Raw genomic sequence first — 22,847 nt, 5'->3', positions numbered from 1 at the left:
CAATTATTCAACCGCTACGCGCGCTACGACTGCTACAAGCTACGAACTATCCGCTACGGTGCCAGTATGAGTAAGCTCAGCTCAAGCTCGGTCATGAGATTTATGTGTTTTCTTTAAAAATAAGCGGTACCTGCATCGGAGCAGACAATACCCCTGCCGTGCGTTCCCCCCCGCCGATCCCCCGAGGGGCGTCAAAGGGAGCACGTCTAATATTTCCGGGTCTGCAGTCGACAAAAGATCCCCTTTCATTGAATCAAGGATATAATCCATAAAAGAGCCTCTAAAGAGTAGATTTGTTTCGCCGAACCATTTAGTTAAAGGATCCCAACAATCTTTTGTTTCTCATTTCGTTAATATTAATATCTTTCCATCATGAATTGCAATTTGTTTTCGGATGAAACGAGGAACTCCTGTGTCAAGGTGTTAATTTAATCTTGATTGATTAACACAAAAATCGGGCTACCGACTGCATTTATTAATGGTGAACGCAGCGATATCTTAAAACGTCTTAAAATAACATGTATTCAACTTTATTGCCGCGGTTATTGGTATAATAACGATCGTGTTATTATCGCGCCGAAGGCAGATAGGCGGTTATCGTTAAACATCTGTCAAAATAGCTACCGGTTCTGTCCCGAATTATAGCGAGCTTCTGAACTTTGTGTATGTTTACCCTAACGGTAATGTATAATATGTTACCCGCGAGATTCGAGATTAAACTCCTCGCTGACTTGACGCCCAGGGTGACAGCTGCATTCGGATGCAAGATTAACATTATTTTAGGGGCGCTGGCAAGTAACGAACGCGTTACTTTACTGCGAGTGCATGAGTCTCTTTGTTCATACCAAACCCTCACAATAAAATAAGCATTAATAAAACGCGACATATTGCGGGAGGAGTATTGGTCGCAGTCGCAGTGCAGCGGCTGTGATATCCGTCGCTGTGAAAACGTGGCTCAGCACAACAGTTGACTCGGAACAGTTGCACTGGCCCACTACAATAATGGTGGGCGCGCGCGGGGGTGGGGGCGCCGCGGGGGGACCGGCCCTGTGACGATGCAGTTTGCACCGCGGCCTCCTCCAACCTTCACCAACTCGCGCCCGTGTTCTTGGGAATCGTTTTAAATTCAAGAACCGCAAACCACTCCGCGAACAACACTAAACTCTAGCCGCACCGAATAAGAATCAAAATCTTATCGCTAAGTTTTTATAAGTCATTTCGAATATGGAGCTCGCCGTCACCGCAACCCATGGTTTAAAACTCTATGTGGACGTCGGAAAGTTCAGAATCGTATAAATAATGTAAAAATGGTAGCAATCCTTGGTGTGAGTGCGGAGGTGAGAAATACATTAGCGGTGCCGTTTTCTATTGGTCGCCGCTCCCGTGTTGATATTAAGCAGTCCACGTGGACTGCTCCGAGTTCTTCCGTCTCGTTTTTTTACGGCGGTCGATTCAATATCCATCTCGTTCTAATCTACAACGAAACGTGGAATGTCATGTCCGGAGTTGTTCAGAAAGTCGTGAGCGTGCATCGTGCTTCGAACTCGGTGTTCGTTCGACAAGGGCGCAAGCAAGCGCGAGCGGCTCACCAAATTAAGTTTGAGCTCTCGGTAATATAATACAATTTGAAACGGAGGCTCGGGCGCTTAGGTCGGGGTGGCCGCTGTCGAATATTGATAAGCATTTTTAAGTCAATTAAGGTTGTAAGCTAAAAGCGGTTGTTGCTACATTTAAATTATCGGCCGGCATTCAAATAACGCAATTTTTTTCGTGTCGGCACGATTTTATTTATAGTTACTTATATGTTATGGTGGGTATAATAATGCGGCGTGGGCGCTGCGATACAACGCGTATCGAATATTCATTCACTTAGTCACGGCCATCGGTTTAGTGAACATTTTATAAGTTTTATTGGACGCGATCGGTGTCGTTGCACTACAGATAGTGACAGGATGTAATACCGATACTGTTACGTGATTTCTTATTTATTTGGTTTGTTAATTATTAAAGAGGTAGATAGACATTTTAGTTTATTTTATACTCTATGCTTACACATTTTATCGCATCTACTAACTACTTCTACTAGACTAGAAACTAGACAGCCGAGGCCGCATCGCCCGCATCAAGTCGATATGTAGGTATGTAGGTACCGTAGGTGTACTTCGATAATTTTTAGTCACGATCACTAGGTACTGATGATAAGTTTGATAACAACTTGTTTATAGTAAATTAACCGACGGCGTAGATTTTTACATACAAACTGTCCACAAATACATCGGTTGGTAAAATAAATATTATTAAATTTTACAAAAATCCCGCGTGCGTTGCTTATTTCAGTCCCTTTATTAGATTGGAGCGCCACCTATTGAGAAATTTGTTATGTCCGGATTTAGACGCCATCTAGCGAGAATTTGTAAAACATTTCATCTGGTTGAAGTTACCGAGAAGTTGTTGGAATAAATTGATGGATGCCAGAATCATTACATTTTTTTTGTGTTAATGAAGATATTTCTGTTTATATTAAAGTTCATTTATAAACTCTATAAATTAGCGTATAATGTAAAGATGTATATTTTTTAATTAAATTTGGTCGGATTGGTCGGATGGCAAGTTTTTGAATCGTTATTTGATATGGCAATGTCTACTCAGCTGTCAAATGTCAAATTTGACATGAATTTGATTTGACAAAATCAAAATCAGAAATCACTAGTTGGCGTCTTAGATATGTTGTTTTACTTGTTTATCTTTAAATTCTAGTAAAAGCCATTTAAAACCACTAATTGTGAAATGAAGACAATTTATTTTTCTGTTAAAACATGATATTATTCGGTTGGAATCTTGAAGCTGGTTTAAAACAGACTTTTTCGATACACTTGTTGTCGTGTGTCAAATGATTGAAACTAAAATTAAACCAAGCCACACAACATAATATGTTTAACTAGATAAAAACCTATATATTTGTCAACATGGCTCCGCGTATCATCTTGTTGTTTAGTGGCAAAAGGAAGTCTGGGAAAGATTACTTGACAGACCACTTGCAGAAGTTGTAAGTCTTAGTTGACTACATATATATTCTAGTGTTTTACCTTGATTTATTATATTTTCAATGAAGCATGAGGTTTCCAATTAGAAATTGAGGTTGTTTATACTTTTTTTATTGTTTTTAAATCAATTCTATTATTGACCGGTTTGGCCTGCCTATGAAGCCGATGTTCCTGGGTTGGAATCCTAGTAAGGGCGTTTATTTGTGTGATGACTGCAGTGATCGGAATTGCTAGTGCCATTTCACGGGACTTTGGTGCGTAAGCTTAGTATGGATATACCTTTTCACCCCGGGATTTCATATTACCTACTTCAATTAAAGACATGCCAAGAAATATTTTTGGGAAGAAAACCGGCCAATTGCGAGTCGGACTCGCGTACCAAGGGTTCCGTACATTAAGTCCGACTCACGCTTGACTGCACATTTCTAATAGGTTTTACTGTCATCTATAGGTAAAGAACTATTTTGTGTATTTTTTTCAAAATTTTAGACTCAGTAGTTTCGGAGATAAGGGGGGAATGGTCATTTTATGCCTATTTTCTTGAATAACTGCTAAACTATTAATCCTAAAATTATAAAAAATATATATTTGAAATCCTTACAATGAGCTCTTTCATTTGATATGTAACACGATATACTTAGTTTGAAAAACTTTATTTTACAATTTTCTCATTTACCCCCAAAAATGGCCTCCATATTTAAAATTCATTTATTTACGTTACACGTCCATCTTTGGGTCACAAACTTACATATGTGTGCCGAATTTCAACTTAATTGGTCCAGTAGTTTCGAAGAAAATAGGCTGTGACAGACGGACAGACAGACAGACGCACGAGTGATCCTATTAGGGTTCCGTTTTTTCCTTTTGAGGTACGGAACCCTAAAAATAAGAGTCTTTGAATCCCGAGTCTTCTCCATGTTAAGTACAATGTTTGAGGTCATTCACCCCAAATGGCACTACCTATTCCGATCATTGGCTGATGAGCATGGATATTTTGTTCCCGAGTCATGGGTGTTTTCTATATATTTAAGTATTTATATACTATTATTATAATTATTTATTTATATTATTTATTTACTCTGTTGTCTACTAATAAAAATCACTGCTGTACCATAAAGTACATTAAGATGTATACATACTTTAACTTAACCAGTGTAACTTGTGGGTATTATTCTATATTCTAATTTTATAAATAATATCTTATTTCAGGCTGGGAGACCGATGTGAAGTGATAAAGATATCTCAGCCTATAAAGAGTCATTGGGCGAAGGAGAAGAATCTGAATCTGAATGAGCTGCTCAGCGACACTGAGTACAAGGAGCAGCACCGATTGGAAATGATAAAGTGGAGCGACGAGATGCGAGACCAAGATTACGGCTGCTTCTGTAGAGTCGCTTGTCAAAATGGTAATAGACTTATTTGCATTTACTTTATTACATTTAAAGAATTTACAATAAGCATGTTATTTAGTTATCCTGTAAAAGTACATAATTATGATGGCTATGTTCACATTTAAAGATTTAAAGTTAGTCTTATGAGTTATGATGCATCACACAGACACACAAGAAGTCAGTATGGAGTAGTACAAGCCTGTTATATGTTTGTGTATAATAGTTGTTTCTAAAACTCTTGTGTTTGACGTGGGAGGAACACGCTCTTTTACGATTTATTGACCACATACGCGCCAATAGAATTTCAACCTTAACAATCCGATTTACGGTTCAAATTAGTTTGGACTGTGAGAAAATGTGGCTTGTCTTCAGATTAATCATCAAAGCTGGACTAATGGACTTTTTGGAAAACCTTGTAGATTGGTGTGGCCTGGGAAAGTGTTAAATGGTTTATACATACACACTAGAATCTAGAATATTCAAGGCTTGTATTGTATACTACCAGGAGGCACCTTCCCTATTGATCATAATTCGAAATCAATTCATTTGAATGAATTAACCTGAATTATAAAGAAATTATTAGCAAAATGTTTGAAAGTGTTATAATGTTTAATTTGTATTCAATGGAAATCAAATTGTTGTCAACACTTGCAGTATTTTCTCTCAACTCTAATTTTGTTTTCTAGCCACAGACAGACCCATATGGATAGTCAGCGACATCAGACGCAAAACTGATATCTGCTGGTTCAAAGAAACTTACGGGAATCTCATCAGAACTATCCGTATAACTGCAGATGAAGATACCAGAGTCAAAAGAGGATACAAGTTCAAGGAAGGCATAGACGATGTCGCTTCAGAGTGTGATTTGGATGATTATACTCTGTGGGACCTGGTCATAGATAATGGGAAAGGAAGAGAGCAGCTACAGGAGCAGTTAGGCAGTATTCTGGGATTATTGTCCCACTTATGATTATGATCTGACTTTGAAGTTAAATATAAGATTGGTATGGCATTTCATTGTTTGTTTACAGTACATTTTACTGTAGATGTGACTTATTTTTATATAAGCAAAGGGGTGTTTGTATTTAATTTAATATTATTGAAGTGAAAAATGAGGCAATTTTCTAACTACAGATCTACCACTTAGCTCAAGCAGTTGGTAAAGAAGTTGCGCGGTGTTTTGTAGTAAAAGGTAGCTGAGTTTTGGGATTCAAACTAATTTATATATTCCATCTTTCCTTATTTAACATAATACATGTTTTATGCAGCAGAGCCTTCAAACAGGTCGTACAGTCAGCAGCAAAAGTTGCTAAGCGGGCGAGGTGTTCAAAATGGTTTTGACGCGACTTTATTGTTAAGAGAATAAGAGCGCGTCAAGGTAATTTTGAACACCTCGCCCGCTTAGCAACTTCTGCTGCTGACTGTACCTGTACATAATAATTCTTACCCTTAGGTGTATAATATTCGTACCCTATAAATGGTCCTATGTCATAATTAATTTATATAGATCTACAATGTCCTATTTATTTGTTTTAAATTTTGTTCGTTTATAAGAAATGTATATATACATATTTACCGGATGTTTTTTGTCGTAAGATACCAGGTACCAGGTATTATTACAATAATATTATAAAATAATTAGTATAGTATTGGCCTATACTATGAATTCTAGACGTAGTTGTGTGCGTAGGTACTGCGTACTTGCATAGTCGTGGCTAAGCCAGAAAAAGATAGGCAAAACTAAGGAACTTTGATTCAATAATACCTATGTCAGGGATCGTCCATTAATCACATCACACAAAATTTTTTTTTTTTTTACAACTTTGCCCATCTTGGAATTTAACTGACGTTTTGGCGTTAAGTAATTCAGCATTCAGGATTTGGAATAAGTTTTAGTATAATTTTCATAATGAATAAATTTCCGTATTGTATACCTATCATATTTTACGGTTGTGTTTTTATTATCTCTACGTTACTTTACTTTTTGTATCGTAGATCAATGTAATATACGATTATAAATCATACTTGTGTACCTTATTCATATCATTTCACTTCTGTGGTAAAAATCTTGGAGTGTGGTAATTATTATCATTTTTCTTGAGGTAGCTAATGACTGTTGTTTATCGGGCGTTTCGCTGCACTTAATACATGAACGGACAAGTCAGAGCGAAATCAACGTGCGAATGACAGCTGATAGCTGATATGATTAAAATATCGATTTGATGTCTGGTGGAAGTTCGAATTGACCGGATAGTGCGAACTTACTTACAATTTACTTGCTTGGCAAAATCACTGCAGGACAAACGTATTCATCTACTTTAAAAAATGGCGATTGTAAATTAGTTTACCTACTACTGAGACTGATGGGAAATTCAATTAAGGGAAACTAAACATACCTACTACCATATAGAGTGGATTTTTAAATGGGGCATTGAGGGCATCTACCAGATCCCGTGCTGCTACGCCAAAATTATTATTTACTAGCTGAGGTACCCGGCTTCGCCCAGAGAGTTGACATGTGATTGTGTGGTAGTTGTAAAAAATCAAATGACCCCCACTATTCCAGCATATTCCACAACATTCGAGAGTGTTCTGGAATATTCCATAATGATCTGGGATGTTTTCGAACATTCGACAACATTTTCTGAAATGTTGTGGAATGCTCTCGAATACTCTCGAATGCTCAGGACGGATCTTGCTTTATATACACCTACCAATGTTAGCTCCGCTCCGACTCTACAAAAAAAGGCTTCGAATGGTCTATCTATAATATTCGAAAGTGTTCTGGAATTTTCCACAATGATCTAGGATGTACTCGAACATTTAAAAACTTACCAGAATGTCCTGAAATGCTGTGGAATGCTTTCAAATACTCTCGAATGTTCTGCACTGTTCTAGAAATGTCTAGCCTCCGAGACACGAAGACACCACACCAGGTACAAATTTTTGTAGGTAAGTATATATTTCACGATCTATTCTGAACTTTCGCCTATTAAGTTAAGGCACGTTAAGGTTCAAAATTCAAAAACAAAACGACAGTTTTGAGTCTGGATCTGGGCGAAACTTTCAGCCCTTATATCTTCAAAGGCACACGCTTCAGGTAAAAACGGGAAACTTCTTCATGCACTGGAGATAGAGGGTTACCACACCATATAACTTCCTTGATCGTATCGGGGTTCATTTCTGAGTTTTAGCGGCACGCTGCGGCACGCACATTGTACACTTTCTTTTATAATATATGTATATTGATTATTGACTTGCCCTGCAAACAAAATCGTCAAACAAAACTGTTTGATGTCAATCGATTTCAGTTCTCTATACCAAATTTCATCTAAATCGGTTAGCTGTTTTGCGGTTTAAGCGTGAAGATGTAACAGACAGACAAGAGTTACATTCGCATTTATAATATTAGCAGGGACACTAAGTATAAGACTTCGCTCAGTGGCCCCACCATACGGAAGAAAGAAAGAGCGCGCCGGGCCCCACCTACAACAATGACGACGAACTTTTTCAATGGAATATTTTCTATAGCCTGCCAAAGAAACTTGTAATTAGCGGTATCTTCAAGCTCCCTATATGTAGGGAACTGATGTCAGCATTGCTCGGAGTCTACGAGATGGCACTACTAACTAGAAAACTAACAGCAAAAACATCAAACTAAATAAAACGTTACATGCACATTTTACAAATGTGTACTATGTATATTTATGACTGATAGATTTTAATCTGTGATTAGTAAATAATGAAGACTGGCAATATCCATAACATATTAAGAAAATTATACTATAAAAATACTGATAGGTGGCTTTCGAAGTAAGATGCGTATCTAATACAGGTACCTACTTACTTAATATTTCTTTGGTTTATACAAGCACCTACTTACATATACATATGTACGTTCAAAAAATATTGGCATGGTATGAATGTATGATACATTACCTATTAGGTATAGGTTTAAATATGGTCTATAATATTTAGGTACCTATATTTCTAAAAGTTGCAGTATATAAAACAAATGTCGATTTTTTAAAACTGTTAGGTCAAGACGTATATGAAGATATGTTGTTTTGATAACGTAACTAGTAGCCAGTAGGTATGTATTAAATCGCTTGCATCTATTGTCTATTTGTTCAAAACTTTTTGGTAAATGCAAGATAGGATAATAAGGGGATGCGTCGAAACATTGCTTGCGCTCGGATCTGTAAGAAAGGAAACTTGGCAGACGCATTGTCTCGCTCGGCTACTCGTAGTCTGGCGCTGCTTCGATCGCCATGAGCATCGTAATGAGGTCACGTCAGGACGACCTTCAGCACGGGACCAGCGCCGCGAATCCGCCGTTCCAGGCTCTTGCAAACAAAGACCTAGCCGCAGTCTAGGCCGTCTAGATAAAGCCTCGACTCTGTTGTTTACAAAGATAGAAAAATCTAGAAATAGAGTATGTGACCTGACATTAGATATGTAGGATAGGTATGTACCTAATCTAGAACTAGGTGGAGCTAGAAACAACAAAGAACGATGACCCGTTTAAAATCAAATGGAAATACGATTATAGATTTCCTTTGACGCTTTTGACAACACCATTTTCAAGAACTAAATTGACGTAGCGCGCGTAGGCGGGAAACATAGAAGCAGTGAATTAGTTAAGTAAGGTAGTGACTAATATCACGACTAATGAATTTATAGGAAGAAGGAAAATGAATATGGGGGGATGTATGGGGACGGCTGCAGTGACGGTGGGGCCTGGCGCCTGTCTCTGGTGGATGAGTATAGCGTGTGATTGAATGAGCGCTGCGTCGCTGCGACGGGCGCCATTGAGCGCGGCGGTGGCGCGGCGGCGGCGCGGGCTGCGCGCAGCCGCGGCTTCGATCGGCGCTGGGCGACGGCGGCGCGTTGCATAACCGTGTGGCACTCCGCGCGCGACCCCGCACCGAGCGCCCGCGAGCGCCACGCGCAGCCCCGCGCATCCTCGCGCTCTTTACGTAACGCGCGTCCAGCCCCCAGGGCCAGTGTTTAGCTGTACGTTTAAGTGGTTCAGTTGGTGGAGCGCCTGGCTGCGGGCGACGGCCGGTTCGCTGGTAGGTGGCTAGCCGCAGTGCGCGCGCTCTTTGTCCGGGCGCGTGGCGGCGGCGGTGGCATCGCGTGCTGAATAATTGACGCGGAGGCTGTCCGGCGCTATCGACCCCCTCGCGTGACTCGCGCTATTAGCGCGGCAAGGACGGCCGCCGCGCGGGCTGCGGCACTCGCCGCCGCCGCCGCCGCCGTCGCCGACTCGCTGCTGTGCTCTACCCGACCGACCCCGCACCACTATCCCTGATGCTTCATCTTTCTGCCGCTTCACCCGCTTACCAGCCTGCCTTGACTGCCCAGCAGACCTTGCTGTCAATAGTCGTCACACTATGCGCCTAACCCATGCTACTACTATTAAACACGCCATGAATCGTGAACAAAGTGGACTATTTCAGTTACGAGAATAACTATTTAGTTTCCGTTTGTCATGTTTACAGCGTGACAGATGTCAGGTAAGGTTCGATCGATTACATACAAACGGCAAGCCTTTCATTATACTCGTATAGTATATCCTGTCGAACGGCATATCTAAAGACACAAACGTTGTAGGTATAGTTTCAGTTAGGTACGGAAATACGAATATGTCAAATATTCTATTCAAAAAGCATTGTGGATATGTCAATCTATATTAAAAGTGAAATTGACTAAGGGCCCGATTCGGATTTTGAACTAGATATCTATTAGGTGTCTATTAGACATCACCAAGATACGACAACGATATTTTTAAGATCTAGCCTGTCAAATTTGACATTTCCGCGTTTCTGGAGATACTCTTGAACGATTTCCACAAGATATTATTACGATATTTTAACGTAAAAGTGACATTTGTTGCCCGAATTGAGCTGCAAAAGAGAACTAGTTGAAATCTAAACTACAACGTATCTAGTACATATCGTATCGTTCTCTAGTCGTAGAACGGATCTTGTTTTCGGAATACCGCGGTAAGTTACGTAAAAGTTTTTTTTTTCCGTTTCACCGGAGCCCACGTCAGTTATATAAGTTTAGTGAGAAATCAAACTGAAGTAAGAAATCGATTGCGTATTGTAGTTCCTGATTCGATCCACGTTTTATCGCCTGTGACGTAATATCAAAGGTAGTTTCTAAGATAGGTCGAGATGTTTCAAAAGTCGGGAAATATATGATTCGCGATTAGTTCGAGACATTAGGGCGCCAACGCTACGGTAGCATAGCGTAGCGGGTCTACCTACGTAAGTACGTCATACGTAGAGCGCTACGCGTTCCGTAGCGCTACAACCCACCATCATAAACACAGTACTCCAGCAACACCCTTAACTAATAGTACCTTTGGGCCCGATTCGGATTTTGTACTATTAGATATCTTTTAGACATCGCCAAGATACGATAACGATATGTTTAAGACATAACCTGTCAAATTTGACATTTCCGCGATTCTGTAGATACTCTTGAACGATTTCCACAAGATATCACTTAGAGATCGAATTCACATCTAATAGATATCTAACACGATCTATCGTAAAAGTGACATTGGTTGCCCGAATTGAGCTGCAAAAGAGAACTAGTTGAAATCTAAACTATAACGTATCTAGAATGGACCTAGTACGTGTCGTCTCTTGTGAATATCTTGAAGTTCGAATACGGCAGTTTATCTCGTTGGAATAAGGGCCACGAATAGCCAGTTAACTATGTTGACGATCGATGGTAAGATCACTATCATGTCGGTAATACCTATCTACAGAGATGCGATTTATTTGAAATACTTCTATTTAAAATGCAAATACAAAATGCAAAATACCTATTTTGTATTTTGCATTTAAATGCCTTTTAGTAAAAAACATTTTGTATTTTATTTGAAATACTTTTAGAGATGTATTTTGCATTTTTAATATTAATTTCAAAATGCAAAATACTTTGTGATTAAGTTTAGTCAACATTACCATTCAAACAAAATGAAATGAACGAATGATGCTTGTATTGCCGAATTTGACCGATAGAGGGGCCTGCTAGCCATGCGCGCCCTTTTTTAACAAGCTTTTATTAGGTCGACCTGTATGTAACTAACTATGTAATGGAATCTAAGGTAACTAATTCAACCATCTTCCAAGGATCGTAGCGTCATGAAAATTGGCAGCTGTATGTAGTTCTGATGACAATACAACAATATGGTACTATCGAACTGATCTGATGATGGAGACAGGTGGCCATAGGAACTCTCGACCTGTATGTAACTAACATGGAATCTAAGGTAACTAATTTAACCATCTTCCAAGGATCGTAGCGTCATGAAAATTGGCAGCTGTATGTAGTTCTGATACTTCTGATGACAATACAATAATATGGTACTGACTGTCGAACTGATCTGATGATGGAGACAGGAGGGGGCCATAGGAACTCTGTGATGAAATAACGCAACCTAATTGTGTTAGGGGTTTTTAGAATTGTCTCTATGAGTATTAGTTGTCTGTCGTAAGAAAAGTACAGTCTGCGATAAAAGCTTGTACCAAAAATTAAATTTTTGCCAAAAACTTATTTCTTCTTTGGTCAGAGTGCGCGCCTTATAGGCGGTTTAGACTCGCGGCTCGGCTCGTGGCGCGTCTCGTGGCTCGCCTCGACACACTCGCGTTCGGCTTGTCATTCGGTTATAAACCTTATGCCGTGCCGTTAGTGTTTAAATTATATTAGCTCGACGAGCTTGCGAGCCACGAGACGAGCCGCGAGCCCATTGATACGCGTACTGATAAATATGACCAAAATGTCATGCATAAGGTGCCATGTTATTAGACGTTTTTGTTCGGCTCGGCATTGTGTCTCTATTTCTCATGATAAATACCTAAAATAAATAAAAATATCTGAGATTTGGTCAAAAGGTATTTTATTTTGAAAAAGTATTTTGAAAATACCTATTTTGCATTTAGCATTTGAAATACAAAACGCAAAACTATTTGGTATTTTGCATTTGAAATAGTAAATCTGAAAAGTATTTTGCATTTTGTATTTAAATTCTTTTTTAAAACCATTTTGTACATCTCTGCCTATCTATCCCTTACTAGCAAGTTTGTACGTGCATTACGTGCAATAGGAACGAATAGGTACTTTAATGCTAGTGCAAACACAATCTATAAATATAGAAATTTGCTATAAATACTTGAATATAGATAAATATATTAAGTTGGTAGTAGGTACCTATATTTACCAAGGGCAATTGGAAGTAGTACTCAGTTATGACTATCACGTACCTACTCTAGCAATATTTCTTTGATTACTTTTTAAGCTGAGGCTTTGCAAAGTTTCCTCGAAGAGCAAGTAATATAGTTTTCTGTCATAGAAATACGTTTTATCCGTATTATAATTAATATTAACCCAAAAAAGCGCTGGTAGCCTAGCGGTAAGAGCGTGCGACTTTCAATCCGGAGGTCGCCGGGTTCAAACCCCGCCTTGTATCAATGAGTTTTATACGACACTTACGAACTTATGTACGAAATATCATTTGATATTTAGTAGTCGCTTTTCGGTGAAGGAAAACATCATGAGGAAACCCGACTAATCCCAACAAGGTCTAGTTTCCCTCTGGTTTGGAAGGTCAGCTGGCAGTCGCTTTCGTAAAAACTAGTGCCTACGCCAATTCTTGGGATTAGTTGCCAAGCGGACCCAGGCTCCCATGAGCCGTGGCAAAATGCCGGGATAACGCAAGGAAGATGATGACAATTAATATTAAGTTGCGTTCTTAAGTATCTGTAATTCATAAAAAAAAACCATAGGTTTATTGGGAAACAATTGTATCTGTGTAGGATAATTTGTTTTGTCTACCTGCCAGCCTATTATGGATAGCTTTATCCATCTTTATCCACGTGATAAAATAACTGTCACTGTTTAACACCGTGGGAAAGAAAGTGACGGACACCGTTTTATCACGCTGTCACGTAGACAAGAACGACCATCATATCCGTACTGAGCATGGTTCGAGACGTTATTACATGCACACTTCTTAATTCACCCGAGTTAAACAATGGACCTACCCTAACTTCATTCAGTATAATCACCCTATTGCTACCTATAGTTAGTCCAAAAGCTTTCAACTGACTATGGTCCAAAATCAACTGGAATATCTTCGATCTGATATGACTATTATTCGAATGTCGTATTTTTATGGCAAGATATTTTTTAATGTAGGTAACTTTGGTATTTTATGTTTGTATGTATGGGTATCTTTGCCTGAAATAAACTAAAGGATGTCCCAAAAAGGACGCAAGATTTCAATTTGCCGCCATTTTTGTATTTTAGTGCTGGCAACCCTAAAAAAAAACTATTTGACAGCTGAATGTTTAGGGTTTGTAAAAATGGCGGGTTATACGAAAGATCAACGCGTTTTTTTATTGCGTTTTTCAAAAGTAATGAAAGTTTGGCGGGTACGGTTCGAAAATTCCGTGCAAAATATGGTCGGAATATTGACTTGACTTCACAACTGTGAGCAGAGTGGTTGGAAAATTTAGGGAGAGTGGATCAATTCATGATGTTCATTCCACTGGTCCCACAACCACTCATGCTTTAAAAGAGGAAATTCGACGCTGCATTGGAGAAATTCAGCCGCATCTATGCAAAACGGTCATAGAAAATTTTGACAAAAGAGTGCGTATGTGCCAGCAAAGCCTAGCAGGACATTTGCCTGACGTATTATTCCACAAATAACCCTACTTTATGTATTTCAAAACTTGTATACAAATATATTATAACGAAAAAAAATGTGTTTTTGATTGATAAAATGAAATTATATTAAACTCTGATGAACCCAAAAAGTAAATTGGTACTATTTATACCTACTTAATTATGTATTGAACTTATGGCCATAACGCCGTATTCGAACTTCAAGATATTCACAAGAGACGACACGTACTAGATTCATTCTAGATACGTTATAATTTAGATTTCAACTAGTTCTCTTTTGCAGCGCAATTCGGGCAACCAATGTCACTTATACGATAGATAGAGTTAATATAGATGGTCAAGCAAATCTTGTCAGTAGAAAAAGGCGGCAAATTTGAAAAATGTATGCGCGAAGAGATATCGTCCCATAGAAAATTTGAATTTAAGCCATATCTTGTGGAAATCGTTCAAGAGTATCTCCAGAATCGCGCAAATGTCAAATTTTACAGGTTAGATCTTAAACATATCGTTATCGTATCTTGGCGATGTCTAAACGATATCTAACAGATGTCTATTTCAAAATCCGAATCGGGCCCTTACTTTCTATGCATTTCGCTCGTACTGACATTATATTACTGCGAGCGGAGCGAGATATATAGAACGTAAATTACGTAAAACAAGAGATCAAAGTTTGATATTTCTTCGAGTGCTTATTTTGAGTCCCGTGCAAGCGAAAGATTCTATACTACGCACTCGCTACGCTCGTGAATCTAATTTAGAATCTTGAGCGTAGTAAGGGACTCAAAAGCGCACGAGATGTAAATAACTTTGATCTCGTGTAGTTCACAAAACTTTTCACCTCAGCAGTGAGAACCCGAAAAATGTATTCCTTCTTCATCACTTACCTCTATTCACTCATGTTTTCTTAAGATACTTATACCAACAATTAAGTTTTCACCTCAGCAGGTCGAACAGGGGTACTTTGCTACTTAAAAACAGTGAGCAAAATCGCATTTTGCTCATTTTGTCTCACTCAGTGAGCAAAATGCGATTTTGCTTTTAAGTAGCAAAGTACCCTTGCTCGAGCTGCTGAGGTGAAAAGTAAATTACGTTTTCGATAATTAGCGTAAATGTCAGTTTTGACACTGTCAGTGACTCATGGTACGGGCTCTGTGGCCTTTGCTCAACAGTGAGTGACAAAAGGTTAACATGGCAATGATAATGACATTGAGTGGCTCTAGCTAGCTAAAGGACTACAATATCCGTAACCATGAGTCACTGATAGAGTCAACACTGACATATATATGCGAGTACGAGCGAGATGTATAGAAAGTAAATTACGTTCTCGACGGCGTTTATGTCAGTGCCAAACTGATGGTAGCCGTACAGGTTAACCGAAGTACGTAATAGTGGTAAACATATGGTAACTTCAAATAGGTCCGTATCCCGTGACTTGCTTTTATAATATCAAAAAATCAATCGTTCATTTTTTAATTCAGCTTTCTAGGAAAGCTGTTAGGTATCATTTATGAAGTATCGATTAACTGATAGGTAACATTTAATTGTAGTCGTCACGAAGCAGTTTAAAGTCTAGATATCTGCATGACCTGTTTGTTACTAGGTCAGTTACGTACTTTAGTGTTATGATTAGCTTATTATTAGCTCTCATGCTATCCTTCTCCCTTACAACGCAAACCTTGCAAGTCAGCAATGTTTCGTTTATATGTATTCCGTCGCTGGAGCTGATGTTTAAATTGATTTTTTTTTCCATATTTTACGTAGCTTGAGGGTAAACGCGCACATTGAAATTTGAAGATGCGTCTCTGTATTTATCGCTCATGACCTATTTGTAAGAAAGAGGCAGAGACAGATAAAATTTCGATAGTCCAACTTGTTGTGTTAAGGATTTACGAATTGCTTAAGCTTTAGGTACCTCTTTTACTGCGCATTTAGGTATCGTAGCAACGTACTACGAAATAGAAAACATTTGCTACGAGCTACGGCGTAGCAGATAAACCAGACAAGCTCTACATACACATACTCGTATATAAAATTTATTTTAGGCCGCGGACCCGATTCGGATTTTGAACTAGACATCTATTAGACATCACCAAGATACGACAACGATATGTTTAAGAAGACTCTTGAACGATTTCCACAAGATATTATTACGATATATTAACGTAAGTGACATTTGTTGCCCGAATTGAGCTGCAAAAGAGAACTACTGCCGTATTCGAACTTCAAGATATTCACAAGAGACGACACGTACTAGATCCATTCTAAATACGTTATAGTTTAGATTTCAACTAGTTCTCTTTTGCAGTGCAATTCGAGCAACCAATGTCACTTTTACGATAGATCGTGTTACATATCTATTAGATGTGAATTAGATCTCTAAGTAATATCTCCAGTATCTCCAGAATCGCGGAAATGTAAAATTTGACAGGTTAGATCTTAAACATATCGTTATCGTATCTTGGCGATGTTCAAAAGATATCTAATAGATGTCTATTACAAAATCCGAATCGGGACCCTAGTTGAAATCTAAACTACAACGTATCTAGTACATATCGTATCGTTCTCTAGTCTAGAACGGATCTTGTTTTCCGAATACCGCGGTACGTGTTGATTTTCGGTTAGCGTTAGTTTTTAACCGAATTCAAATATTCGGTTCGGAGAAGGTTCTCAATTCGTCGGGATCATTCTTTTTAGGAAAGTATGTTCTCCGAATTATTTAAGACATTTAGACGTTTGGTAAATTCGTTTTGTTTTAAAGGGTATATTTGGATAAATATTCTTTTATCTATCACTAATTGCCAGGGTTACACTCACCTAATTCACTCGTAACTTAACTACTCTTATGATATTTAAAATAACCTAACATACATTTTTATGGCAGTTATAAGTAGGTAAGTATATTTATTCGCAAATGTCGTGTGCCAATTGTGTCAAGTGATGCCATTTTCTGGCCAAGAAAGAGTGAATAGGCATGGCAATATACTTGTACGCTAATGCCAAACCATGTAACGAATCGCTATACAATTGACACATATTTATCCTTCTTAAGACCCAGGGCAATTTATGTGCTTTAGAATTTAGAATAACTTTCTCGCCGTTATACCTATATAATAACGTTTGAACATCTCGCCCGCTTAGCAACTTCTGATGCTGACTGTACAAGTACAAGGGGACTTAAGATCGGTTTTCCTAGGATAGCGGTGCCGTCATATAGCGGCCGTCTCCATACTAAATAATACGGCTAAATATGGACGTCGTAGTATTTGTATGGAGACGGCCGCTATGTGACGGCACCGCTTTCGGAGGAAACCAAAGCTTTACGAAGATAAAATAAAACTATAAAGGGGCCCACATATTACTAGTTCGCCGGACGATATCGGCCTGTCAGTTGTTCGGAACCTACCACCTTTTGCGTTTAACTGACAGACTGATATCGGACGGCGGACCGGTAGTATGTAGGGCCCTTTAGCGACTGAACTACGAAAAATACAGAATGTCATTATCTACAAGTCAAATTAATAATATCGATCCTAATATATTCACAGAAGGCTGTTAAAGTAGATACCTAGATTGCGTATATATAATAGGTTAGAGGATATAAGCATTAAGAATTTATACGAATTCTAACCTTTAAAGGCTCTCGAGAATTCTTTTTTCTTTAATCGAAGCGTTGGAATTGTATTCATTAGAGCTGCCTGTCGCCTCACCTTGATCTTTCTTTGATTACTTAACTGGAATATAATATGGTGAAACTATTATCATTTCATATACCTTAATAATAGATGAGCACCTAATCTTTTTAAGGAAGGTTATTTTTAATAAAGCAGTAATTATAGTTTAATATCTGGGAGACCGAGCTTTGCTCGGAAAACATATAAAAACTCAAATACCAGCGTTTTCTAGATCAATTTTTCGCCCCCGAAAAAAACCATATACCAGGGTAAATTTTTGAAGGTGTTTTTTCGATATTTGTATGGCAATTTTTTATTTTTGGAAATTTAGATTTATAATTATCGATTTAAGAAGGATTCTTTACAACAAAAAATATACTGTACGAGGCACCACGCTACTTTTTATAGTTAGTTAGATATGGTCGTCTAAAGATCGACATTTGTATGGCACTATTTAGCAATTTTTAAGGCGCTTTTAACATGTATATGGCATTTTTTCGTCATTGTATGGCAGTATCAAAATGTTAATGTCACTATCTACTAGCAAAAAGCAGAGCTTTATAAGGGCTCGCGGAGTTTTTCTACCTAAACGTACCGGACCGCGACTTTGATCCAGTCCAAGGCTTGTTCCATGTTCGATCGAGTGGGTACGTATAATAAGTCCGTTAAGGGCACAGATATAAGTGATAGCAAGAAAGAAATATACCTACTAATTGGACCTCGGTCGCTGTCCGGTACGCCTGTCTGTTACAACTTTTACTTTGTCCATTAAAATTTGTCCTCTCTTGATAATAAACCTCTTAAAATAGTTAAAGAAGTTAAGGATTTAGGAGTAATTTTAGATAGTGAATTGCAATTCGTTTCTCATATAAATAAAATGTCATCTAAGGCATATAAAATGTTGGGATTTATATTTCGACAAAGCAAGGATTTTAAAAACCCCAAAACATTAGAACTTTATAATGCATATGTCCGATCAAATTTAGAATACGCTAGTACAGTCTGGTGTCCTCATTTTAATGTACATATTGAGACAATTGAAAAGATTCGGAATAAATTTATTAAAACATTGAAATATAAATTTTGGGATTATGATAGTACACACATTGAATCTCTTTGTAAGCGTCGTGAAATCAGTGATCAAAAATTTATTTACAAAATTTTAAATGGGTTAATTGATTCACCTAATCTCCTCTCAAGAATATCATATAGATGTCCAAATCGGCGTACTCGTTCTGTAGGGTTATTTGCTACCCCGTTATGTCGTACAGCGTATGCAAGGAATAGGTTCCTAATCAGAGCTTGTAAAAATTATAATGAAAAATACATTGATCATGATATAAATCACATGTCTTTTCAACAGTTTGTTACTGCGATTAATAAAAAAATGAAAAAAAAAATAGTTAGTAGAAATAAATTTTAAGGTTTTAGGATATTCTCTGTTTCTGTTATGTACATAATATAATATGTAATGCATTAATTTAAAAATAATATGCGTTGTTAATAATAATATGTGTAACCTAAAAGTTAAGTCCTTTCTGAGCAAACATAAATGTTATTAGTTATAAGTGGAAACTGTTTTGGCTATGTATTGTCTAAATTAATTATCTTGTTGTACTATTTTGCCTGTTTGTTTCCCAAGTTTAAATAAAATAAAATAAAATAAATAAAAACTTGTCCAGACGACAAAATCAAATTGCCAATATCATCCACACGTAATACACAATTTCATAAGCGCTTATTACATCCTACACGGTCGCCCAGTACTTTTTGTAAGGAAGCCAACTGGCTTTCCTACAATACATGTTGCTATATGTGAGATCCTATAATTGGCTCTGTGTCACTATTGATGTTGTTATTAGCATAGTTATAGCTGTTGGTTCTCCATGTAAATAAAATAAATAAATAAATAAATAATGTTGGGTCAGCGAGCCAATGTCCTTGAATTTATTTATGCGTCCACACCACACAATTGAGGGTAAAACTATCCCTTCTGGACACCTACTGGCGGTAATCATGCTGCTCCGCACATAAACTTACGTATAATTTGCTCTCTTAAGTGCTCATCAAGACGAGTGAGATGGCCAAAACAGCGTGTGCCTATGTTGCAACAAACGTGAGTTCCACTAAATACTGCTAGGGTTCAGCTACAGCTCTATCGTGAGTATCACCTAAGTGCTCAAAAAGACGAGTTGGATGACCAAAACAGAGTGTGCCTATATTGTATAAAACCCGAGCTCCACTAGGTACTGCCAGAGTTCAGCATCAGTTACCTTGGGTACTACTCTACTAAGTCATCATCATGACGAGTCGGATGTCCAAAACAGCGTGTGTCTATGTTGCACCAAACCCGAGCTCCACTAGGTACTGCCAGGGTTCAGCATCAGCTCTATCTTGGGTAGTACTCTCCTAAGTGCTCATTAAGACGAGTGAGATGACCAAAACATCGTGTGCCTATATTGCAACAAACCTGAGTTCCACTAAATACTGCCAGGGTTCAGCTACAGCTCTATTTTGGGTATCTCCCAAGTGCTCAAAAAAAACGAGTCGGATGACCAAAACAGCGTTTGCCTATGTTGCACCAAACCTGCTCCACTAGGTACTGCCAGGGTTCAGCATCAGCTATCTTAGCTACTGCTCTACCAAGTGATCATCATGACGAGTCGGATGTCTAACCCAGTGTGTGTCTATGTTGCACCAAACCTGAGTTCAGCATCAGCTCTATCGTACTGCTCTCCCAAGTGCTCATCAAGAAGTGTCGATTTACTAAAACAGCGTGTGCCTATGTTGCACCAAACCTAAGTTCCACTAGGTACTGCCAGGGTTCTGGGTCATTTTGTTGAACTGCACGCCGACGTTGCAATTGGCATGCAGTCGGCGTGCGGTTTCCATACAAGTTGCAGTCGGGTTGTAGTCCGTCTGTATCGGCCCTAAATCACTGAAGTTTGTATTAACAAACGTCAGTGATTTAGGGACGATACAGACGGCCTAATATGCTTATCTTTATTTATAATTTCTCGGACTGAAAATACCCGATTTAAGCTTGCTAACACAACATGACTGATCAGTTCATCGGCGTCACAGAACAGAACATACGAGTAAATTGACCTCCGCAGTGAATATACAGCAAGATTGAATGTTCCAGTTTTCAGAGAAACTTAATTGCTAAATTGGGAATCAAACCGAACGAAGTGAGATTTTTATTCATCGTTGTTAGCACATAGTACACACGAATTTTAATTCATATTTTTTCTAACAGATGGCGCTAGTAGTAATACAAAGTGTTATTCCTTTATTTTATTTTTTTAGGTTTATAAATTGATATTTTTATGTTTGATAACACATCTAGACATGAATTTAAATTACTATGTTAAATTTCAAAGCTATAAGTGCGATAGTTTTTCCGTAAAGTGTACCACAAGAATGCATAGTTTGTCGAATAGTGATAGGGCTCGCTTCGCTCGCCCTAATTAATTTTGTAGCATTTGCAAGACCCTGACGACATTTGTATGACGCCTATACGACATTTGTATGGCACTATGTCGCCATTTGTATGCCACAATTGACATCTGTACGGTCAAAATAGCCGTACAAATGTCGCCATACAAATGTCGTCAATAATATTTTTTGGCGAAATTTCTTACACTATATAACCGATTCACCTATTTATTTTACTATATATTTTAACACTATATTTGCAACTATTATTATGAAATACACATTTTTATTTCGACTGTGTACCACATATGAAGCGTCCATACAAATGTCATTGTAGTCGTACCAAAATATATCGAAAGAGATTATTACCTGTTTTTACATAAATAAAACTGTTTCCGCTTGCATGTTTAATGGTGATACCTAGACGCCCAACTAACCGCGCTATTGCGTCGTAAAGTTAATCTAATTGTTATTCAATACTCAAAGAAGATTTTGGGGGGTATCTTTAAGACATAACAAAACAAGTGCCGCGCGGGACAACGATAAAAATGCTTCCCTTGTTTTATTAAATAACGCATTAAATTATCGAAATTATTAAACAAATTCTCTAGAAAATGCTCTTTATAAACATATAAAGCTATTAGTAATACGTTGCCTACATCCAAAGATATGATTTTTTTTGTTGGGCTATGCCGCCACTGGGACACGCGAAAAACGGCAAATTTCGCCGTTTTTGGACCTTCAAGTGCGATATGCCTATTTGAAAATTGACCCACCAAATTTAATCCAAATCGTTAGATCCGTTTCCGAGATCCCAAAAAAAAAAGAATTGCTCGTTTAAAGGTATAAGATAAGATATAATTAAATGATTTACGTATGAATATAAATCATTCATACATTGTTTTGATGTCAAGTGAACGTTCGAATAGGCTTCAAAGGCGCGCACCTGCGCGCGTATTACGTTATAGGCACGCGTTCTTACACCGGAACAATATACCTATAAATTACTCCATTTTGGCGTTCCGGCTTAAATGAGCTTCGAGAAGCTTACAGATGAGCTACGTCGCTGTTTTACTAGTGTCAAAACAAGGAGATAATTATTAATATTACTTACGCAAAACTCTGCGCAGGGGCGTACTATCATAAACGGCAAAAAAACTGCCTTGACGTAACAAAATTATCTGTGAAAAATTGTCAAAAAGCTGTTTACGGCATAGTGCATATCTTATGTTACTACGTTATTTACGGTTTGTGCTAGTACTTCTCACGGCAGAAAATTGCAGTAATCACTATAATAAATGGGGCATATATTAGGCCAAAATCCAATAAAATAGACCTGGGGGCCGATTTTTTAAATTCGACCTCTCGATTTCGTGTATTTCGTTCAGTAATATCTCCACTAGGTACTAGGCATGTAAATTCTACTAATAGAATTGAAAACGAGTATTCAATACCACTAGATTCCCAATTTATATTGCTCGTATTTCAAAAATCAGCATTTCGCCGTTTTCCACCTATTTTCGAGTGACGAAATCGAGCGACCAAAATTCAAAAAGCGGCCAAGTGCGAGTCGGACTCGCCCATGAAGGGTTCCG

General features: G+C 38.1%; 2 protein-coding genes across 2 annotated transcripts in view; both read left to right on the top strand.

Annotated features, from left to right (window-relative positions):
- The first annotated feature begins 2,896 nt into the window (after positions 1 to 2,896).
- On the top strand, positions 2,897 to 5,458 carry LOC134656645 (phosphomevalonate kinase). Its single transcript, XM_063512202.1, has 3 exons — positions 2,897 to 3,046; positions 4,254 to 4,450; positions 5,122 to 5,458. Exons 1-3 carry the CDS (start codon positions 2,967 to 2,969, stop codon positions 5,403 to 5,405), a joined length of 561 nt encoding a protein of 186 aa, XP_063368272.1. The 5' UTR covers positions 2,897 to 2,966; the 3' UTR covers positions 5,406 to 5,458.
- A 3,726-nt stretch (positions 5,459 to 9,184) lies between these two features.
- Positions 9,185 to 22,847, top strand: part of LOC134656448 (sodium channel protein para-like) — a 90,500-nt gene continuing 76,837 nt past the window's right edge. The window contains 1 exon segment of the mRNA XM_063511980.1: positions 9,185 to 9,510. The gene's annotated coding sequence lies outside the window, so the exon portion shown is untranslated.

This window comes from Cydia amplana, chromosome 18, assembly GCF_948474715.1.
Source record: "Cydia amplana chromosome 18, ilCydAmpl1.1, whole genome shotgun sequence".
Classification (NCBI taxonomy): domain Eukaryota; kingdom Metazoa; phylum Arthropoda; class Insecta; order Lepidoptera; family Tortricidae; genus Cydia; species Cydia amplana.
The sequence above is the reverse complement of the archived record's forward strand: the minus strand, read 5'-3'. Positions and strand labels throughout refer to the sequence as shown.